Source organism: Dipodomys ordii, unplaced genomic scaffold (assembly GCF_000151885.1).
Source record: "Dipodomys ordii isolate 6190 unplaced genomic scaffold, Dord_2.0 Scaffold102, whole genome shotgun sequence".
Taxonomy (NCBI): Eukaryota; Metazoa; Chordata; class Mammalia; order Rodentia; family Heteromyidae; genus Dipodomys; species Dipodomys ordii.
This window is the reverse complement of record NW_012267318.1, coordinates 1,793,827-1,817,246: the sequence shown is the minus strand read 5'-3', so window position 1 is coordinate 1,817,246 and position 23,420 is coordinate 1,793,827. Positions and strand designations below refer to the sequence as shown.

The 23,420-nt window shown below is 41.3% G+C and overlaps 1 protein-coding gene across 1 annotated transcript in view; it reads left to right on the top strand.

Moving 5' to 3' along the window:
• Flt3 (fms-related tyrosine kinase 3) overlaps window positions 1–23,420 on the top strand; it is an 81,934-nt gene that overhangs the window by 5,522 nt on the left and 52,992 nt on the right. Inside the window, exons 2-3 of the mRNA XM_013027277.1 lie at window positions 17,218–17,339; window positions 22,986–23,188. Coding sequence (XP_012882731.1) covers window positions 17,218–17,339; window positions 22,986–23,188 — 325 coding nt within the window. The remainder of the gene's footprint in view (window positions 1–17,217; window positions 17,340–22,985; window positions 23,189–23,420) is intronic.

The following is a 23,420-nucleotide window of genomic DNA, read 5'->3' as shown; positions in this document are numbered from 1 at the left end:
AGGACCCTCCAGACTGCTTTCCAAAGTGGTTGTATAAGTGTACATTCCCACCAGCAGTGTAATAGGGTTCCTCTTTCTCCACATTGTATTTTGTTTTAATTTGGGGTCTTACTGTGTAGCTCAGGCTGATCTTGAACTTGCCATTATAGCCCAGGTTGCAGACTCTCCATCATCCTGCTTCTCTCTTCTGAGTGCTAGAATTCCAAGGCATGCATTCCCTGCTCCTGGTTCAGTTACTTTTTTTTTTTTTTCCCCCAGTCACAAGGCTTGAACTCTGAGCCTGGACACTGTCCCTCAGCTCTTCAGCTCAAGGCTAGTGCTCTACCACTTGAGCCACACATCACTTCCGGTTTTCTGGTGGTTTATTGGAGATAAGAGTCTCATGGACTTTCCTGCCTAGGATGGCTTTGAACCGTGATCCTCAGATCTCAGCCTCCTGAATAGCTAGGATTACAGACGTGAGCCACCAGCACCCAGCTCAGTTACTTTTTTTGATCAATGCTTTCTTTCCTTTTTTTTTTTTTCCAGTCTTGGGGCTTGAACTTGGGGCCTGGGTATTGTCCCTGAGCCTCTCTGTGCTCAAAGCTAGTATTCTACTACTTGAGCCACAGTGCCACTTCCAGCTTTTTCTGCTTATGTGGCACTGAAGTATTGAACCCAGAGTTTCATGAATCCTAGGCAAGCACTCTACCACTAAGCCATATTCCCAGCCTCAATGCTTTCTTTCTATGGTTGTATCCTCAGTGATCATGAACTAACATGAACTCGTTGGCGGTCGTTAATTTGACTCATGCAGTTCTAGACTTTGGGTACCAACAATTGTGAAGGAAATATAAAAATATATGGTGCATACATACACAGTGTTCTTTTGTGGCTAGGGGAATTGCATAAGATCCTAAAAGAGGAACTATTGGTATTTTCTTAGGTTAAACAGTAAAAGATGTTTTTGCTGTTTTTTTTTTTTACTACTGCCATTATAAGGTCAATTGACAGTCAAGAATTCTGTATACAATTATTTATAGTCTACATTAAAGCAGACTATTACTATAATTTCTTTCAAATACTTTATTATAAAGTATTAACGAAATAGTCTTCAAATATTTTGCTATTTGACTTAGGATTTTCTGAATGTTACATATTCTTTCTTTTTTTTTCGTTTCTTTTTCTTTCTTTCTTTTTTTGGTGCCAGTACTGGGCCTTGAACTTAGGGCTCCATACTCTCACTTGGCTTTTTCTCTCAAGGCTGCACTTCCAGCTACACCTCTACTTCTGACTATTTGGTGGTTAATTGGAGATAAGAATGTCCTAGACTTTCTTATTTGGGCTGGCTTTGAACCATGATCCTCAGATCTGCTTCCTAGGATTACAGATGTGAGGCAAAGACATTGCCTTAGTTGTTAGATATTCCGTTATTGGACACAATGAAGATAGATGAGATGTGTTCGGAAACTCACCACGTAGTTAAGGAGCATGTTCTTTACTCTGGTGGAGAATTTCTCTACACTTAAGTTCCTCATTTGTGAAAGGAAATATCTTACTTCTTCATCAGCTAAAACCTGCTCAGAGTAGCGGCATCCTTTGTTAGGTGTTCAGCAGAAATAGTTGTGTAAAGTCAGAAGGAATCATAGCATTCAGTCAATGAGAGGTATTTAAGATTGCTTTCTCTACCTGCTTCCCTCCTTTACTACTTTCATTGACACCTTTCTTCTTTTTGTTGTTAGTATTGTGTTCTGAACACGAGGGTTAGGTAGGCTTTTTCATTTGAGCCACAATTCCAACCTTTTTTAGCTTTATTTATTTTTCAGATAGGGGCTTACATTTTTGCCTAAGGCCGGCTTGGATCGTGATCTTCTCATCTATGCTTTCTGTGAAGTTGGAATTATAGGTATGGACTACCAATTGGGCTTATTTGTTGAAATGAAATCTCCCTCAATTCTGCCATGGGCTGACTTTGAAACTCCATCCTCTTGATCTTTGCATCTCCTGATCTGGGCCACCCACACCCAGCAGGCATAGGCACTTTAGAGTACGGCCTATATTCAGGAACTGTACTAAAGACTGCACAGGGGCTAGGAGTGGACTGACGAACATTAGTAGAGGGGTTTGCCTCATGTGTGAGAACCTGAGTTTTAACTCCATCATGCCCCCGCCAAAAAACAAGAAAATAAAAGTAGCTGCCTGCACTGGTTCTTGCCTTCAAAGATCTCAGTCTAATCATGCAGTTTCTGGCAGGAAAAATTCAGACACACAGAAGAAAAATGGTGAGGCATTTGGAGAAATACTTACAGAGGCTGAACCTCTAACCCAGACTGAAAAAGTGAGGTGAAGCTTCCAAGAAGAGGTGATACCATAGCCAAGACTGAGGCTAGGTGCTGGTGGCTCACCACCTACGTAGTAGACTGAAATCTGATAATCAAGGTTCAAAGCCAACTTTGGCAAAAAAAAGTCCGTGAGACTCTTGTCTCCAATTAGCCACAAAAAAGCTGGAAGTGGAGGTGTGGCTCAAGTGGTAGAGTGAGTGCTATCCTTGAGTAAAAAAGCCGAATGAAAGCACACAGGATTTGAGTTCAAGCCCAGTTCTGGCACAGAACAAAACAAAACAAAACAAAAAAACAACCAAAAACCCAGACTGGCAAGATCAGATCAGGGCTGAAGGGAAAATGGGACAAGGACATTCTCAGCAAATAGGATACAGCAATGAGCTAACAAACCTGGAGTAGGTCAAAAATTAGAATTCCATTCTGGATTGCTTAGACATAGTGTATAAGGGTTCCCAGATTAGTGTAACTATCATTTGGAAAGTTATAACCGGGCAAATAGTTTAAAGACTTTAGGAGATCATTTAAAAAAATAAAAATTCAGCTGGGTGCTGGTAGCTCACACCTATAATCCTAGCTACTGAGGAGGCTGAGATCTGAGGATCACGGTTCAAAGCCAGCCCAGGCAAAAAAGTCCATGAGACTCTTATCACCAATTAACCACTAGAAAACCGGAAGTGGTGCTGTGGCTCAAGTGGTAGAGCATTAGCCTTGAGCTGAAGAGCACAGGGATAGTGCCCAAACCCAGAGTTCAAGCCCCATGACCGACACAAAAAATAAATAAAAAAAAATAAAAATTCAGGGTTTCTGAAGAGTCCTGTGTAAAGTGGAAGGTATTTTTGGTGGTATGATATCATTTTATCATTCAGACCAAGACTCTCTGGATGGATTTCAGGAGGCCTATTATGTGTGTGTGTGTGTATACATGTATGTGTTTATGTGTGTGAGTGTGTGTGCATGCATACATGCACAGGAGTACTTGCTGTAGTTTGGATGCTGAAAAGTGCAAGTGTGGGAACAGCCAAAATTGGCTTCAGGAGTCAAGCATGATGGCGCACATATGTAGTTCAAACTCCTTGGGAGGGTGAGGCAGGAGAATTCCTTGAACCCAGGAGTCCTAGACTCAGTCAGCGCCCAGGCCATGCAATCTACAACAAAACTAATACAAAAGCTTCTGATTTTCTGGCTTCTGTGGCAGTTGATGTTCCTTTCCTTTCCTTCCTTTCCTTTCCTTTCCTTTCCTTCCTTTCCTTTTTCCTTGTCTTGAACTCAGGGCCTGGGCAATGTCCCTAAGCCTCTTGTGCTCAAGGCTACTGCTCTACCACTTGAGCCACAGCACCACTTCTGGCTTTTTTGAGTAGTTTAGTAGAGATAAGATTTTTCTGCCCGGTCTGGCTTCAAACCACAGTCTTCAGATATCAGCTTCCTGAGTAGTTAGGATTACAAGCCTGAGCCGCTGGTGCCTGGCTGAAACCTCACATCTAGCTTCTGGCAACCAGCTACCTGTTCTATCAGTAGCATCTTTCCTTTTCTGAGATGTCATGAAGTGGAATTCTATAATATATGGCTTTCTGACTATTGTATTATTGTTGTAACATATCAGTTGTTTTTCCTGTCTAATATGAGTAATATTCTAGGTATTTTTTTTCTCTCTTTTTTTTCTGAGGTCAGGACTCAAACCTGAATCTAACCCTTTTGCTCACTGATTGGCTCTCTACCACCTAAGCCACACTTCCAATCCCAAAGAGTAGCATTCTGTTGTATAAGTATGCCAACAGTTTGCTTATTCTTTTTTTTTTTGGTATTGGTACAAGGGCTTGAACTCAGGACCTGAACACTGTCCCTTGGCTTTTTTGCTCAAAGTTGGTGCTCTAGCACTTGAATCACAGCTTCACTTCCAGCTGTTTGAGAGTTAATTGGAAAAAAATTTCTTAGATTTTTTTCTCTCACGAAGCTTCAGACCACAATCCTCAGATCTGAGCCTCTTGAGTAGCTAGGATTACAAGCATGAGCCCTCAGAGCAGGAGCCTGGCTCAGGCTCAGTTTGTTTATCCTCCCATCAGCTGACTGAGCATTTATTTGCCCCCAGATTCGGTCACTTATGATGAGCTATAAGCATTCAAGCACAGAGTTTTGGGTAAGTGGTTTTCATGGCTCTCAGGTAAATACCTGAGTGCTCTTGCAATACTGGATTGTATACCGAATAAATTAAACTTTGTGAGGATGCCAAACTATTTTCCAAAATGATCAAAGCAGTTTAATCTGTCCTAACAATGTAATAGTTGCTCAACATCACTGATAGCAAGTGCTGGGGTCAGATTTTTGTGTTCGGTTTTCGGCCATTCTAACAAGGTTGTGGCAACACATTCTTGTGGCTTTGATTTATATTTCCCTAGTGACAAATATTAAGAAGCAACTTAAATACTTGATTGTTAGCCTGTATCTTGTGTGGTGAAGTGTCTTCTAAAATATTTTCACCATTCTTACTGGTTTTTCTCCCTCTTATTGGGTTTCAGGGATTCTTTCTATATCGTGGATAAAATTCACTTATCAGATGTGTGTTCTGAAAAAAATTTATTAGTCTATGGCTTGTCTTTTTTTTTTTTCTTGGACTCAGGGCCTAGGCACCAGGACCTGTTCTTGTCTGTCTGTCTGTCTGTCTGTCTCTCTCTCTTCCTTCCTTCCTTTCTTTCCTCATGCATGCTAGGCAAGCACTCTATGACTAAGCCTCATTCCCAGCCTCATAGTATGTTTTTATTTGTCTGTTTGTTTGTGCCGATTTTGGGGCTTGAACTCAGGGCTTGGATATTGTCTCTGAGCTTTTATGGTTAAGGCTAGCACTGTATTACTTGAGCCTCAGCTCCACTTCAACTTTTTAGTGCTTAATTGGAGATAAGAATCTCACAAACTTTCCTGCTGGGGCTTTCATCCTAACCCTGTAGAGTGGATAAGATTAAAGCTGTGAGCCACCAGTGCCCAGCTAATAATGTCTTACTTATTGTTCATTTTTGCTTTTTGATACTGAGGATGGAACGCAGGATGGTGCACTTGCTAGGCAAGTGCTTTGCCACTGAGCTATGTCCCAGCTCAATAATGTCTTTTGGATATCAGAAGTTACTAATTTTGATAAAGTCCACAGTTGGAAAAAGAAATTAGCCTTATTCTGGTCATACCTGAATAAGCTTAAAATCTAGAACTGAAAGAATCAAATGAACAATGAATTTGATACCATCCTAGGAAAAAAAAGTTTAACAATATTTAGCAGAGACCTAGGATGTGACTAACTGGTAAGTACTTGCTTGGCATATGAGAGGCCCTAGGTTTGATTCCTAGCACCATAAGTGGGGGAGAGGGGAGAGTATTTAACAAAACACAAAGTATTAAACACCGGGCAAACTTCATAATGTCTGGCAACCAATTATAAATGAGTAGACAAAGAAATAGAAAAAATCTTTATTAAGGATTAATCTCTATCATTCAAAACAGACTCAGAATTGACAGAATATGGAATTAGTAGGATAGAACATTAAAACAATTATAACTATACTTCATTTTTTTGTGAAGATTGAGGAGGCATATGTGTATATATACATATATATGCACATATAGATGAAATTTGTACATATACATATAAACACATATAAGGTAATATATTTTACATATTTATATATGATATATTGTATATATTTAAAATATTTATATACATTATCTTTATATATTTTATTTATTTATTCCTGGAGAGTGGAGAAAAGGAGGGAATGAATAAATATATAAGTAGTCGACTCTTTTTTTTTTTTTTTTTCCAGTTGTAGGGCCTGAACTCTGGGCCTGGGCACTGTCCCTCAGCTCTTCAGCTCAGGGCTAGTGCTCTTCCTGCTTTTTCTACTTATGTGGTGCTGAGGAATCAAACCGACGGGCTCATGCATGCAAGGCAAGCACTCTACCATTGAGCTACCTTCCTAGCCCTCTTTTTTTTTTGGGTCCGGTCGAGGGGCCTGAACTCTGGGCCTGGGCGCTGTCCCTCAGCTCTTTAGCTCAAGGCTAGCGTAACTCTACCACTTGAGCCACAGCGCCAATTCTGGCTTTTTTTTTTTCTGCTTATGTGGTGCTGAGGAATCGAGCCCAAGGCCTCAGGCATACAAGGCAAGCACTCCACCACTGAGCTACCTTCCCAGCCCTTCTTTTCTTTTTCTTTTTGTCAGTCATGAGGCTTCAACTCTGTGCCTGGGTGCTGTCCCAGATCCTAGCTACTCAGAAGGCTGAGATCTGAGGATCATAGCTCAAAGCTGACTCAGGCAGGAAAGTCCATGAAACTCTTATCTTTAATAAACCACCAGAAAATCAGGAGTGGCACTGTGGCTCAAGTGGTAGTACACTGGCCTTGAGCTGAAGAGTTCAGAGACAGAACGCAGGCCCAGAGTTCAAGCCCCGTGACCGACCGAAAAAAAAAAAAGAGTTGACAATTTTATTTATTTATTTATTTGTCAGTCATGTGGGCCTGGGTGCTGTCCCTCAGTTCTTCAGCACAAGCAAGTGTCCTCCATTTGAGGCACAGAGCCATTTCTGGTTTTCTGGTGGTTAACTGGAGATAGAGTCTCACAGACTTTTCTGCCCAGGTTAGCTTCACACTGCAATCCTCAGATTTCAGTCCCCTGAGAAACTAGGATTACAAGCATGAGCCATTGGTGCCCGGCTAAATTGTCAACTCTTATGGCTTACAAGTAAATACAAATTTTGGAGTGTAAGGAAAGTATTCTCTTTAACAAATAATATGCAGTACAGTATTTGAAATGTTTATTATTTATTTTTATTAATATACATATTTTTGTCAGTTGTAGGGATTGAACTCAGGGCCTGGGTGCTGTCCCTGAGCTTTTGTACTCAAGGCTAACGCTCTACCATTTTGAATTACAGCACCACTTCCAGTTTTCTGGTGGTGAATTGGAGATAAGAGTTTTACAGACTTTCCTGCCTGGGCTGGCTTTGACCCAGGATCTTCAGATCTTAGCTAGGATTACAGGTGTGAGCTACCAATACTAGGATGAAATGTTTAGTATTATTAATCAAATGTTCATTACAAGTTCTGTTTTCTTTCAGCTTCTACCAATTAAGCCTTTCAGTTTATTTGGTAAATATATTAGGCATTAAAAAAGGAAAATGGTAGCTGGGCACTGGTGGCTCACGCCTGTAATCCTAGCTACTCAGGAGGCTGAGATCTGAGGATCACGGTTCAAAGCCAGCCCAAGCAAGGAAAGTCCCTGAGACTCTTATCTCCAATAAACCACTAGAAAATGAGAAGTGGATCTGTGGCCCAAGCTGCTTACCTTTAGCTGAAGAGCTGAGGGACAGCACCCAAGCCCAGAGTTCAAGCCCCATGACTGACCAAAAATAAAGGAAAATGGTCAAAAGCCAAGGGGTGTGTGTGTGTGTGTGTGTGTATGTGTTATGCTGGGGCGTCAATTCAGAGCCTGGATGCTGTCCCTTAGCTTTTTTGTTCAAGGCTAGCACTCTACCACTTGAGCTTCAGTTCTACTTCCAGCTTTTACTGGTTAATTGGAGATAAGAGAGAAGCATCTGATGTACTTTCCTGCCCCAAATGGATTCCAACTCCAGGCTTCAAATCTCAGCATCTTGAATGGTCTGGATTAGCAGCCTGAGTCACTGGAGTCTGGCAACATTTAAAACATTTTTATGTAATTAATTTATTATTAATATAGAAGTGATGTACAAAGGGATTATGATTACATGAGTCAGGTAATGAGTACATTTCCTTTTATACATGGTCTTCTGTTTCCTCATTCTTTCTCAATCCTTCCCTCCCATCTCCACCCATGAGTAGTATAGTTCACTTTCATCAATGTCCAGTGAGCTTCACTGCTGCATTTTTTTTTTTTTTGCCAGTCATAGGGCCAGAACTCTGGGCCTAGGTGCTGTCCCTTAGCTCTTCAGCTCAAGGCTAGCACTCTACCACTTGAGCCACAGTACCACTTCTGGCTTTTTCTGCTTATGTGGTGCTGAAGAATTGAACCCAGGGCCTCATGCATGCAAGGCAAGCATTCTACCACTTCCCAACCACCTTCCCACCCCAACTGCTGCACTTTTTTAAATCTTTTTTCATCAAGTTCAGTACCCTCCCTCTAACCCTTTTGAAGATGTACACTTGAATACACTATACATAAGGTAAATCAGAATCATCAACTAAAAACTAAGAAAGAAAAAGAAAAAAGGAAGGAAGGAAAGAAGGAAAGAAAGAAAGAAAGAAGGAAAGAAAGGAAGGAAGGAAGGAAGGAAGGAAGGAAGGAAGGAAGGAAGGAAGGAAGGAAGATCTTTTATTTCCATATCTTGGAGTTCATTTCAATATGCATTGTGACAGGGCTGGGAAGGTGGCTTAGTGGTAGAGAGCTTGCCATGCTGGGTTCGATTCCTCAGCACCACATAAGCAGAAAAGCCAGAAGTGGCTCTGTGGCTCAAGTGGTAGAGTGCTATCCTTGAGCTGAAGAGCTGAGGGACAGCGCCTAGGCCCAGAGTTCAGGCCCCACGACTGGACTAAAAAAAAAAAATGCATTGTGACTTTGTGTTTCTCTCCTAAGAGTATCCTCTTTTGGTCTCACGGTGTATATCTAGAATCCTGTATAATTTATTGTATCCCAGTGCATTTTAGATCCAATTTCTATGTTCTCAGAGAGAACATGGGCCATTTGTCTCGCTGAGCTTGACTTACCTCACTTAACATGATTTGTTCTAGTTCCATCCATTTCCCTCAATGACATTGTTTATTCTTTCTAATGGCTGGGTAAAATTCTATTATGTAGAGGTAGCACATTTTTTAGATCCACTCACCTATTGGAATCATTTGGACTGTTTCCATATCTTGGCTATTGGGAATAGTGCCGAAATGAACATGGATGGGCAGATGTCCTTAATATATCCTGGCTCATGATGTTCAAGGTATATGCCCAAGAGTAGTACAACTGGGTTGTAGGGAAGGTCTAAGTCTAGTTTTTTGTGGAATCTCCAGACTGCTTTCCAGAGTGGTTGTACTAGTTTACATGTCCATGAGCAGGGCCGTAGGGTTCAGGGTTCGTTTTTCCCTGTATCTCCATCAGTATGTTGTTTGAATTCACAATATTGGTCAATCTTACTGGGGTGAGATAGAATCTCAGAGTTGTTTTGATTTGCATTTCTTTTTTGGCTTAGAATGATGAGCATTTCCTTATGTGTTTCTTTGCCATTCTTACCTCCTTCTGAGAAGTCTCTCCCTAGCACCCTTGCCCATTTAGTGATTGGTTTATTAGTTTTGGGAGGGGTTAGTTTCTTGAGCTCCTTTATATATATTGGATATTAGGCTTTTATCTGATGGATTGCTGGTAAAGATCTCCCAGTTTGTTGGCTATCTTTCTCATTTAGTAACTGTGTCCTATGTGCAGAAACTTTTTATTTTGATGTAGTCCCACTTACCTAATCTCTCTCCTATCTGTGTGTCTCTGGGACTCTGTTCAGGAAATCTTTACCTACACCTATAAGTTCTAATGCTTTTCCTACTCTTTCTTGCAGTAATTTCAAAGTTTCAGGTCTGACACTGAGGTCTTTGATCCACTTTGAGTTGATATTAGTGCATGGTGACAAGCAGTGATCTACTTTTAGTTTTCTGCATATGGATGCCCAGTTTTCCCAACACTAATTATTGATGAGGCTATTTTTCCCCACTGTATATCTTTGGCTCCCTTGTCAAATATCAGATAATTGTAAGTGTATGGTTTTGTTTCTGGGTCTTCTAATCTATTCCATTGATCTTTGGGTCAATTTTTGTGCCAATACCAAACTGATTTGTTATTGTGGCTCTGCAGTAGAGTTTGAAATCTGATATTGTGTTACCACCCGCATTGCTTTTCTGGCCTAGAATTTCTTTGGCTATTCTAGGTCTTTTGTTTATGGATTTATAGATTGTTTTCTCTATCTTGGTAAAGAACGTCATTGGGATTTTGGTGGGGATTGCATTGAATTTGTATATCATTTTTGGCTGTATAGCCATTTTCACAATGTTGATTCTACCTATCCATAAACATGAAATGTCTTTCCAGTCTTTCCATTTCCTGGTGTCCTCTGATTTTTTTCTTCAGATTTTTATAGTTCCCACTATAAAGATCTTTTATGATTTTGGTTAGGTTAATTCCCAGGGTTTTAAAATTTTCTTTTGAGGATACTGCAAATGGAGTTGTTTTTTGTTTTTTCGTTCTTTTGTTCGGCCTGAACTCTGGGCCTGGACACTGTCCCTCAGCTCTTCAGCTCAAGGCCAGTGCTCTACCACATGAGCCACAATGTCACCCCCAGCTTTTGTGGTGCTTATGTGGTGCTGAGGAATCAAACCCAGGGCCTCATGCATGCAAGGCAAGCACTCTACCACTGAGCCACCTTCCCAGCCCTTGGAATTGTTTTTATGATCCCCTTTCTGCTTATACATTGTTGGCATAGAGAAAGGCTACTGATTTTTGTGGGTTAACTTTGTATCCTGCTACTTTGCTAAAGTGTTTGATCAGCTCTAGAAGTTTAGGGATGGAGTTTTTTGGGGTCTTTTAGGTATAAGACCAAATTTTCTACAAATAGGGATAGTTTATTTCTTCTTTCCCTGTGTGAATTGCTTTTATATCACTTTCTTACCTTACTTCTCTGGCTAGGAATTCCAGAACTATATTGAAAAGGAGTGGAGAGAGTAGATATCCTTGCCTTATTCCTGATATAGGGGAAACGGTTTTAGTTTTTCCCCATTCAGTATGATGTTGGCTGTTGGTCTGTCATATATAGCCTTTATTATTTTAAGGAAAATATCATTTCATTTTTTAAGTAGGGTCTAACTGTATAGCCAAGACAGCTTCAAACTTGTGATTTTTCTGCTTCAACACTCTGAGCAGGTGGAACTATAGGCCTGCATTGCTATGCCTAGACAAAAGGTAAAATTTTTATTTTAAAAAACAACAGAAAGCCGGGTGCCCGTGGCTCACACCTGTAATCCTAGCCACTCAGGAGGCTGAGATCTGAGGATCGCAGTTCAAAGCCAGGCCTGGCAGGAAAGTCCGTGAAACTCTTATCTCCAGTAAAAACCACTAGAAAACCAGAAGTGGTGCTGTAGCTCAAACGGTAGAGCGCTCAGCCTTGAGCTGAAAAGCACAGAGACAACACCCAAGCCCAGAGTTCAAGCCCCACAACTGACCAAAACAACAACAACAACAGAGAAGGTAACTATTTCAATATTAGTACCTTTTATTAAACCCACTTCCATGTGTGTCTGAATAACAACTAAAGAAAAGGCGTGATAAGGGAATATTTGTATCATCATTTACATGATACTTAAAAAAAAATCAGAATAGCTGGCTCTTAGTTCAAGCCAAAGGACTGGCACCAAAAAAAAAAAAATCAATAAATAAATCTATATTATCCTTGCAAAAAAATTCTGTTCTAGAATGTTCTAGAATTTCTTTTTAATCCATCCTTTCTTTTTTTTTCTCTTTTTCCTCTTTAAAAATGAGAAAGTAGAACTTGAATTTGATTCCTGACATTTCCACTCATTGGCTAATGCTCTACCAATTGAGCCATGCCTCTAATCCTTTGAGCCATCCTTTGATTAGTTAAAACTTTAAGAGTAAAAATAATGACACAGAAAATTATTTTAGAAAGCCATACTTACAATTTCTGATGTAGATTAATTTTTAAAATTTTTTTATTTGCTCTTTTTATTTTCTTTTGTCAGTCGTGGGGCTTGAACTCTGGGCCTGGGCGCTGTCCCTGCACTCTTCAGCTCAAGGAAAGCACTCTACCCCTTGAGCCACAGCACCACTTCTGGTTTTCTAGTGGTTTATTGGAAATAAGAGTCTCATGGATTTTCCTGCCCAGGCTGGCTTTGAAGCATGATCCTCAGATCTCAGCCTCCTGAGTGGCTAGAATTATAGGCATGAGCCACTGGTGCCCGGCTTTGCTCCTTTTTGTATTATGAATAAGTTTTTTTACTGTGAAAATACGGTAGAGAGGGGTTACAATTACATGAGCAAAGTAATGAGTACATTTCTTATCAAGCATTGTTGCTTTCTCCTTTGTTTTTCCCTTACCATCCCTGTCCTCTCATCTCCACAACTACACCCGCCCCCTTGTTCTATATTTATTCAGCTAAACAAACTACATTCATCCTCATTCACCCCCTTTTTTAGCCCTGCTGGTCCCTGCATACTTACCTTTCTACCAGAGCTTGTTTTATTTTCCAGTCAATTGTTTTCTTTTTTTTTTTTTTGTCGGTCTTGGGGCCTGAACTCTGGGCCTGGGCGCTGCCCCTCAGCTCTTCAGCTCAAGGCTAGCACTCTACCACTTGAGCCATAGCACCACTTCCGGCTTTTTTCTTTTTTCTTATGTGGTGCTGAGGAATTGAACCCAGGGCCTCATGCATGCAAGGCAAGCTCTCTACCACTGAGCCACCTTCCCAGCTCTCTTTTTTTTTTTTTTGTCGGTCATGGGGCTTGAACTCTGGGCCTGGGCGCTGTCCTTCAGCTCTTCAGCTCAAGGTGGGCGCTCTGACACTTGAGCCACAGCGCCAGTTCCGGTTTTCTAGTGGTTTATTGGAGATAAGAGTCTCACGGACTTTCCTTGCCCAGGCTGGCTTTGATCCTCAGATCTCAGCCTCCTGAGTAGCTAGGATTACAGGTGTGAGCCACCGACGCCCAGATCTTTTATTTTTTTTTTAAATAAGATTTTTATTGTGGGGGCTGGGAAGGTGGCTCAGTGGTAGAGCGCTTGCCTTGCATGCATGAGGCCCTGGGTTCGGTTCCTCAGCACCACATAAGCAAAAAGAAACAAGCCAGAAGTGGCACTGTGGCTTAGTGGTAGAGCGCTAGCCTTGAGGTGAAGAGCTGAGGGACAGCACCCAGGCCCAGAGTTCAGGCCCCACGACTGGACACAAAAAAAAAAGAAAAGAAAAAGATTTTTATTGTGAAAATACTGTACAGAGGGGTTAAATTACATGAGCAAGGTAATGAGTACATTTCTTATCAAGCATTGTTGCCCCCTCCTTTGTTTTTCCCTTACCATCCCTGCCCTCCCATCTCCACGTTTAAGCCACAGCACCACTTCTGGTTTTCTGGTGGTTAATTGGAGATCAAAGTCTCACGGACACATCCTGCTGAGTCTGGCTTTGAGCTGCGATCCTCAAATCTTAGCCTCCTGGGTAGCTAAGATTACAGGCATGAGTCACTGGTGCCCAGCCTGAGTAGTTTATTAGAAATAAGAGTCTTATGGACTTTCCTGCCCAGGCTAGCTTCAAATGGCAGTCCTCAGATCTCAGCCTCCTGAGTAGCTAGAGTTATAGATGCCCGGCTTAAAATCAGTATTCTTTGTTTTTAATATTTTATTTTTTAATATTTTATTTTTTTTGAACTCAAGGCCTGGGACCTGTTTCTGAACTTTTGTGCTCAAGGCTAGTGCTCTACCATTGGAGCTACAACTCCACTTCAGGCTTCATTGATAGGTAATTGGAAATAAGAGTCTTATGGATTTTCCTAGTGTGGTATTCAGATTTCAGCCTCTTGAGTAGTTAAGATTACAGGTGTGAGCCACTAGCACCATCATCAATCAATCAATCAATCTATCTATCTATCTAGCCATGAGAAAAAGAAAATCTATAAAATTGCAGCATGTAAGACCAGTGTGGAGAAAAAAAAATCAACTGTCTCTATCCTAGCAACTAACAAGGAAAAGTTAAAGTAAGGGCTAGGAAAGTTGCTTAATGGTAGAGCGCTTGCCTAGCATGCATGATCTTTTTTGCAGAGATGGACAAGCTGATTTTGAAATTCATGTGGAAATGCAAGAGACCCCTAAGATCTAAGGTGACTTTGAAAAGAAGAACAAAGTTGGAGGCCTTCCTGCAGTAGTAATAAAGACAATGTAGAATTGACATCTAGATAAACATAGATTTTGTTGTTGTTGTTGTTGTTTTTGTTTATTGCATTTGTGCTGGTCCTGGGGATTGAACTCAGGGCCTAGATGCTGTCTTCAGGCATTTTTGCTCAAGGTTAGCCTTGTTTATTGCATTTGTGCTGTCTACTTCTGGCTTCTTCCTAGTTAAAGAGTCTCATGGATTTGATGTTGTTATAATTTGTGGAGGGGAAGGGAAAAAACAAATCATTTAACTAGGGACATAGGTGGTCCCATTGCTCAGGGACAGTGCCCAGGCCTAGAGTTCAAGCCCCACAACCAACAAAAACAAAAACAAAACAAGACAAAAACAACAATCAAAAACTGGAAAGGGCATGTGGCTCAAAGTGGTAGAATGCAGAGGAGCTCAGGGACTATGCTTGGGCTTTGAGTTCAGGCCTTATGACGGACAAAATAATAATAATAATAATAATAATAATAAAAAGTCAGATGCCTAATGCTCATGCCTGTAATCTTAGCTACTTCAGAGGCTGAGATCTTAGGATAGGATCATGGTTTGAAGCCAGCCCCAACAGGAAAGTTCACGAAACTCTTATCCCCATTTAACCATAAAAAGGCCGGAAGGGGCTGACAAGAAAGTCCATTTCCAGTTGACCATCAAAAAGCTGCAAGTAGTTTGGGCAAGAAAGCTAAGATCCTTAGTTCAAGCGCTAGTTCCAGCACACAAAAAATTATAGAGACCTTTCCTAATTTTTCTCATTACAAAAATGTAAGAAGTATATGATGTGGAAATGGGAGGGAAGAGAGGGTAGGAGAAAAACAAAGGAGGCAACAATGCTTGATAAGAAATGTACTCATTACCTTGCTCATGTAATTTTAACCCCTCTGTACAGTTTTTTCACAATAAAAACTTATTAAAAAAAAGAAGTATATGAACTGATGGATAAGTTATTTAGCTTAATTGTGGTTTTCATTTCACAATGTATTTGAATATCCAAATATCAAAATACACACTGAAATATTTGCCATTAAAGCTTTGAAAATAACATAAGGCATACATAAATGTATAAAAATGGAGAGAACAGAGAAGAAAATAACCAAATTTGGTAACTTTAGGCTGGGATGTAGCTCAGTGGTAGAACAAGGACTGGGGTTTGGTCCCCAGCACCACAAAAAGAGAGACGGAGAGAAACAGAGAGATAGAGAGCACGCCACTGTATGTCTGGCAGTACTAACCCGCAGAACACTGGCAGTAGGCACAGAGGAACACGTCTTCTCTGGGACATCTGACCAGCCAGTAAGAAAAAGCCTTCTTTGACAAAATCAGCTTCTTTGACAAAATGTAATGTAGTGGCAAGACATACCATGTGCATAGAGAGAGCTTACCATGGGCACGAAAGTTTTTCTCTCTCTTTCTCTCTCTCTCTCTCACACACACACACAGAGTCTATCTCTCTCTCCTTCCCCCCGGCCTCCTTTTATGCCAGTCCTGGGTCTTGAACTGAGGTCTCCAACTCTTGGTCAGCTTTTTAGATTAAGGATGTGTGTCTCTACCATTTGAGCTACAGCTCCATTTCCAGCTCTTCACCCATTCATTGGACATAAGAATCTCATGGACTTTTCTGCCCCAGCTAGTTTTGAACCAAGATCCTCAGATCTAAGCCTCCTGAGTAGTTGAGTTAGAGGCATGAGCCACCAGTTCTGGGCTTGTTTCTTTCTTGTGTGTGAGCACCCTGTCTAGAATCTTCAGTAGTTTGCAGAAAATAGCCAAATACGACAATCTGAGAACAGCCAGTGAAGAGGCAAGAAAGAATTGAAGAGGGGTATGTTAGAAACTCATATTGAAGGGCTGGGAAGGTGGCTCAGTGGTAGAGCGCTTGCCTTACATGCTCAAGGCCCTGGGTTTGATTCCTCAGCACCACATAAGCAAAAAGAAAAAAAGCTGGAAGTGGCGCTGTGGCTCAAGTGGTAGAGTGCTAGCCTTGAGCTGAATAGTTGAGGGACAGCACCCAGGCCCAGAGTTCAGGCCCCATGACCAGACCCCCCAAAAAAAACCAGAAACTCATATTGAAATGGTCTGCTGAGTCCCCAACATAGTGAATGAAAATAGACTCTCAAGGGATATAATTTTGAAAATTTTAGTGTACTGATTATAAAGAAAAGATTCTACTAGTATCTGTAAAGAAAAACAAAGCAAGCTAGTACCTTTGGCTTACACCTGTAATCTTAGCTGTTCAGGAGGTTGAGATCAGAGAATTGTATTTCAGTTTTCCACCTGCCTCAGCAGAAAAGTCTGTGGAGATTCTGTCTCCAAAATAACCAGCAAAAAGCTGGTCTGGAGGCATGACTCAAGTGGTAGAGCACCAGCCAAGCAAATTAAGTGAGTGAAAGGAAAGGCCCTGAGTTCAAACCCTGGTAACACAATAAGGAGAAACTGAAGGAGGGGGAGGAGGAGGAGAAGGAGGAACATAAGGAGGAGGAGCATAAGGAGGAGGAGGAGGAGGAGCATAAGGAGGAGGAGGAGGAGCATAAGGAGGAGGAAGAGGAGGAAGAGGAGAAGGAGGAGAAAGAAGAGGAGGAGGGGGAGGAGGAGGAGGAGGAACTAAGAGAGAATGTCAGGCCCTGAGTTAAAAAAAAACCCTGGCACAAAAACCAAGCAAACAAACAAGAAGAGGAGGAAGAGGAGAAAGAGGGAAAAAAGAATAACCTGCATACAAATAGTTTCTTAACCACATTAACCTTATTTCAGAAACTAAATGGCCACATGTTGCTAACAACTGCCATATTAGACAACTAGGTTGCTGTAGGTTCTATTTGGATGCCTGCTCTATATACCTCCACATCTGATTGAAAGCAGACTTGCTTTCATTCAGTTTCCTTTCCTACAGACTTTCACAGAGGCCCATTTTCCCTGATTACATTTTGTTTTGTTTTCTTTCATGAGGTGTGCATGTATCAACATCATGGTCATTGTTTTGTTTTCCAGTTGTCTTCTTGGTCATGATATTTGAGACCATTACACATCAAGAACTACCTGTGATCAAGTGTGTTTTAATCAATCATAAGAACAATGATTCATCAGTGGGGAAGCCATCATCGAATCCCAAGGTAAGACAATAATGACATTTTAGCTTTCTATTTTTCTTTAGGCACCATACTTTGTAAGCCTGTTGAAGCCTGCCATGGCTAAGTGGGCTTTTCTCTTTAGGTATGCAGGTGTGTTGTACACTCATATCTGGTGCAGCTTCAGCGTCTGTGTTCCCACCTGCTTCCCCTGTGCTTCACCAAGAACTAAGTATGTCTGGAGACTGAGTGGTAGAGTAGATGCTTGTGGGCACAAAGAACACCATATCTAGGGCTGGTGTGTGTGTGTGTGTGTGTGTGTGTGTGTACTCTTGTCTTGCTTTGGGTGAGGATCAGAAGGGAAGCTGATACCTAGTCTGAGGTGCTGACCTCTCTTTCCTGTTATAGAGAATCTGGGTTTCTTTCCTAAGCCTGAGCCTCTCACTTCCATCTACCTCCTGGACTTTTCCATTGGCATATAAAATCCACTGATTTATTTCACTTCTACTTCCCTAAAAGAGCTTTATTCTTGTGTTTAATGATTTCTGTTGACACTACTGTGTCGTTCTCAGCCTGGTCCTGAGCAATGTCACATTGCTTCGGCATCCAAGCCTTGCTAATTCCCTGTCATCGCTCTCATAAACTCAGCCACATACCTTAATGTCACTGTCACTCCGCAAATGCTTGCCCTCATCAGCTCCCTCAGTCACAGATCTGAAAGCCGCTTCCCTGCCATAACTCCTCTTAGACAGGACTGTCATACTACCAGCTGCAACCTTGACTGTGAGGCCCAGTGATTTCTCATCGCATGGACTCATACGTAGTTGCTCTCTTTTCTGGCTCTGGTTCCAACCTCATATATATATATATATATATATATATATATATATATAAAATGTGTACCATTATTGGGTCTTGAACTCAAGGCCTGAGTGGTGTGCCTTAGCTTTTTTGCTCAAAGCTGATGTTCTAACACTTGAATTGCAGATCTACTTCTAGCTTTTTTTTTTTTTTTTGTCAGTTGTGGGGCTTGAACTCAAGGCGTGGGCACTGTCCTTGAGCCTCTTTGTGCTTAAGGCTAGTGCTCTACCACTTGAGCCACAGCACCACTTCCAGTTTTTGAGTGGTTAATTGGAGATGATTGTCTCATGGGGACTCTTCTGCCCAGGCTGGATCTCAGACTCCATAGTAGCTAAGATTACAGGTATGAGCTACTGGTGTCCAGCCACTTTCAGTTTCTTGTGGGTTAATTGTAAATAAGAATCTTACAGGGGGCTGGGAAGGTGGCTCAGTGGTAGAGCGCTTGCCTTGCATGCCTGAGGCCCTGGGTTCAATTCCTCAGCACCACATAAGCAAAAAGAAAAAAGTGGGAAGTGGCGCTGTGGCTCAAAGTGGTAGAGCGCTAGCCTTGAGCTGAAGAGCTGAGGGACAGCGCCCAGGCCCAGAGTTCAGGCCCTACGACTGGACCCCACAAAAAAAGAACATTACAAACTTTTCTGCCTGGACTAGCTTTGAATTATGATCCTCAGATCTCAGCTTCCTGAGTAGCTAAGATTACAGGCATGAACCACCAGCATCCAGCAATACCAACAATTTCTATGTGATAAACAGTAAAAGTAGACTAGCCAACTCCAGGGAAATCCCAATTAAGGATTCAGTCATTTTGTATTTTTATGAAGGTATATAGAAAATGCATGACATCATGTCCTAGCCAAAATCCCTCCAAAAGTCTTCCCCTAAGGAGAAGAATTAGAGATATTCTCATTATATAAACATTGTGAAATAGATTTCAGTAATAATATTCTATATGGATGTAAAACTCTTAATTTAATACATGATTATTTTCCCCATGGGAGAAGCACAATAGGTTTTAATTTTTAAATAGATTTGGTATCACATCACATCAGCTTATTAATAAAGTGTTTTATGATACTGCATTAAAACAAATATTAATATTACTCAGTAGGATATGTTAAGCCTTTAGTGTCTTTTAAATATAGGAAAATAGCTGTTCACATTTCTGTGTTCTCTTATTTAAAAAATTAATGGCCTAACATGGTGGCATATATGTATGCCACTATATGACACTATATGACATATATATATATATATGACACTATAATCCCAGAAGGTAGAAGCATGTAGATGCAGAGCTTGAGGCCTACCTGGCTACATCGTGAGTTCAAGATCAGCTGAGGCTGATCTTGTAAGTTGATCTAGTAAGTTGATCTTGTAGGTTGATCTAGTAAGATCCTGTCTCAAATTTTTTTAAGAAAATTAATGATGATTGGTTTTGGTTCCTATTAATAAATTATTATTTTTAATATTTTATATTCTTTTGGAGTATTCAAAATTATATGAAGACCAATGGCATTTTCTTTTTTCCTCCTCAGTACAGGGATTTGAACTCAGGGCCTTATGTTTGTTAGGCAGATGTCCTATCACTTGAACCATGGCCCCTGTCTAGTTCCTAAGCTATATTCACTTAAACCACAAATAATTACATGAATTTAAACTAGTGCAAGGACGAACCATATTTGTTGTGCACTTTTAATGTAATAATGTTGAATCTATTCCTTTGGAATGTTTTCTCTCACTTCAATGGGCAATAAATTATTAGTATTTCACTTGTTTTTTGTTTTTTTTTTTTGGTCGGTCCTGGGGCCTGAACTCTGAGTCTGGGCACTGTCCCTCAGTTCTTCAGCTCAAGGCTAACACTCTACCACTTGAGCCATAGCGCCACTTCCAGCTTTTTCTGTGGTGCTGAGGAATGGAACCCAGGGCTTATGCATGCAAGGCAAGCACTCTACCACTGAGCCACCTTCCCAGCCCGCTTTTTTTTTTAAGTGGCTTTGATTTGTTCTACAGGTGGTAGTTCTTTGCTGAGCCATCTTTCTGGAAATCCTAGAATACAGTGCTTAGGTTGTGTTGATTTGTTTGTGCCAGTACTAGGGCTTGGATTCAGCGTCATGGGTGCCCAACTCCAGATCACTTTTGTTTTTTTTTTTGGTCATGGGGCTTGAACTCAGGTCCTGGGAGTTGTCCCTGAGCTCTTTTGCTCAAGGCTCTAGCATTTTAAGCCACAGTGTCACTTCTGGCTTTTTGATGGTTCATTGAAGAGAAGAGTCTCATGGACTTTTCTGCCCAGGCTTTGAACCGTGATCCTCAGATCTCAGTCTCCTCAGTAGCTAGGATTATAGGTGTGAGCCATCAGCTCCTGGCCAGATAATAACTTTTAATACTTCCATTTCTTTCCCATGGCAGAGGGACTTTCCATTTTACTGTTTTCTCTTTTTGTTTAATCATACTGGAAATTATTTTTGCTCAGGATTGTTCTCTGTTAAGCAGATAAAAAAGTACCGCTCCCTGTAGAGTCTCTTAATCCTTTGGTTTGGTGTTTCTTTTTCATGTGCATCTTTTCCTTTCTTTCTTTCTTGTTTTTTTTTAATTTCTGAGACTGGGACTCAAACTTGGTACCTGACATTTTCACTCATTGGTTGACACTATACCAACCAAGCCACGCTACTAACCCCTTACATACATCTTGATAATTGTTTGTGTGTGTGTGTGTGTGTGTGTGTGTGTGTGTGTGTGTGTGTGTGTGTGGTGGATATTAACTTAAGGCCTTGAACATGCTAAGGTTACCATTTTATCATTGAGCTATATTCTTGGCGATGAAAGTTTTTTTGTTTGTGTCAGTACTGGGGCTTGAACTCAGGGCATGGACACTGTCCCTTAGCTTTTTTTGCTCAAAGATGGCGCTCTACCATTTGCTCCACACTTCACCTTTCAGCTTTTTGCTGGTTAATTTGGAGAGTAAGAGTCTCATGGACTTTCTTGTCTGCAGGATGGTTTCGAACCTTGATCCTCAGATATGAGTTTTCTGAGTAGCTAGGATTGCAGACATGAACCACCAGTGCTCAGCCAGAGCAATAAATGTTCTTGCCTTCCTCAAGGTGTCTCCGGGCCCTCCTCTTTCCTTTTTTTCTCTTTCACTCATGATAATACAAACATTTATTTTGCAGCTTAATTTAGTCATTTTGTGGCAGTGTGACAGTAGAGATGTCAGTTATAGCTCCCAGGGCTTAAAAAAGCTATCAATATTTGGGTTTCAGAGACACACGAGTTCACTCTATGGTAGCATGAAACAGGAAAGGGACACCTCTATAACATTTTTTGTTTGTGAATTGTTTATGTAATTTACCTTTTCATTGTGGGGTCAAGTGGGTGATGTTTGAGCCTGAACTTGAGATTTTGTGTTCTTGCTTTTGTTTTTACTCACAGCTTGTTTCTACCACTTGAACCATGCATACATGAAATCTAGAATTTTGTCAGTTAATTGAGAAAGTCTCAGGGACTTTTCTGCCCAGGCTGAATTTGAGCCTTCAATCTCAGATCTCAGCCTCTTGAGTAGCTAAGATTACAGGAGGGAGCCACTTGTACCCAGGAGACTATTCAGGAGGCTAAGATCTAAGGGTCAAAGTTCAAAGCCAGCTCAGCCAGGAAAGTCTTTGGGACTCTTTAATTAAGTTTCAAGTGGTAGGGTGCTAGCCTTGAGCATAAAAACTCAGGGACATCACTCAAGCTGTGTGCAAGCTCTAGGACCTGCACACACACACACACACACACACACACACACACACACACACACACACACGGGACTGTAACCCACTGGACTGCAAAACAATACATTTTTATTGTGTAAATTATTAGCCTATGGTACTTTGTTATGTCAGCCCCAGGCAATAAGTATACACTAATTAAACTAACATAATTATAAACTCACAGCAATGGTAAATCAGTAACTGCATTAGGGGAAATTTACAAAAAGAAAATTCTAGACAGATTTCCTCATAGGGTCATTGCTATGACCACACCCCTTGCCTGCTTTAAATAATTGAGATTTGTAGAGTAAAGGTGGGGCAGCAGCTTCTGTTATTGCTGGACCCTCCTCCTATCTCCCTCACAGGAGATAGTCTACACCTGCATACACACTTCCTCAGGAGAAAAGCAGGCTAGATCTGACTTAGTTGTAAGCTGTACTTCTGTTTTTCTTTTTCTTTTTTTTTGGTCCGGCCGTGGGGCCTGAACTCTGGGCCTGGGCGCTGTCCCTCAGCTCTTCGGCTCAAGGCTAGCACTCTACCACTTGAGCCACAGTGCCACTTCTGGCTTTTTCTGTTTATGTGGTGTTGAGGAATCGAACCCAGGGCCTCATGCTTGCAAGGCATGCACTCTACCGCTGAGCTACCTTCCCAACCCCCTTCTGTTTTTCTTGTTCACTTACTTTCTACCTGATAACTTCACTTAATATCTGAGAAGGGCAAAACCATCTACTGGGTCCTATGGGAACTAAAGAGGGCAAAAAAAACACCAACCAACCAACCAAACAAACAAACAAAAAAACCAACTATATTACTGATCTTATCCTTAAAGCATGTGAGTTTACAGGAAGAAATAAATAAAATCCTGGTGAAATATAATGTGCTCCTTAAAAAGATACCAACTACTTTGAAAGGTAAACTTGTTTCTCATTCCTTCAGAGGATTGTAAGTAGTAGGACTTTCAGTCTGCTCTCAGTGGGTCACAGCATGCTGGATTGTGTGATATTTCTACACATATATTTGACACAAGCTCCATGCTAAGAAGAGACGGCGTTTGTTGTGAATTCACATTGTTCTGTCTACAATGCAGGTGCCAGAACACCCGGAAGATCTGGGGTGTACGTTGAGACCTGAGCGCACAGGGATGGTGTATGAAGCTGCCACTGTGGAGGTGGATGCATCGGCCTCCATCACGCTGCAAGTGCGGCTCACCACCCCAGGGAACATTTCCTGTCTCTGGCTCTTTAAACACAGCTCCCTGGATTGCCAGCCACACTTCGATGTACACAACAGGTAAGGGGGGAGAGTAAGGGAGGGATGAAAGGAGCCATGCTTTCTTGTATATCATGTGTTGCATCTAGAATTCCTCTTCAAGTTTCTGTCCATGTCTGTTAGAACTCTTTTTATTTTTTAATTTATTTTTTATTTTTTTGGGGGGTGTCTGGTCGTGGGGCCTGAACTCTGGGCCTGGGCGCTGTCCCTCAGCTCTTCAGCTCAAGGCTAGCGCTCTACTACTTGAGCCACA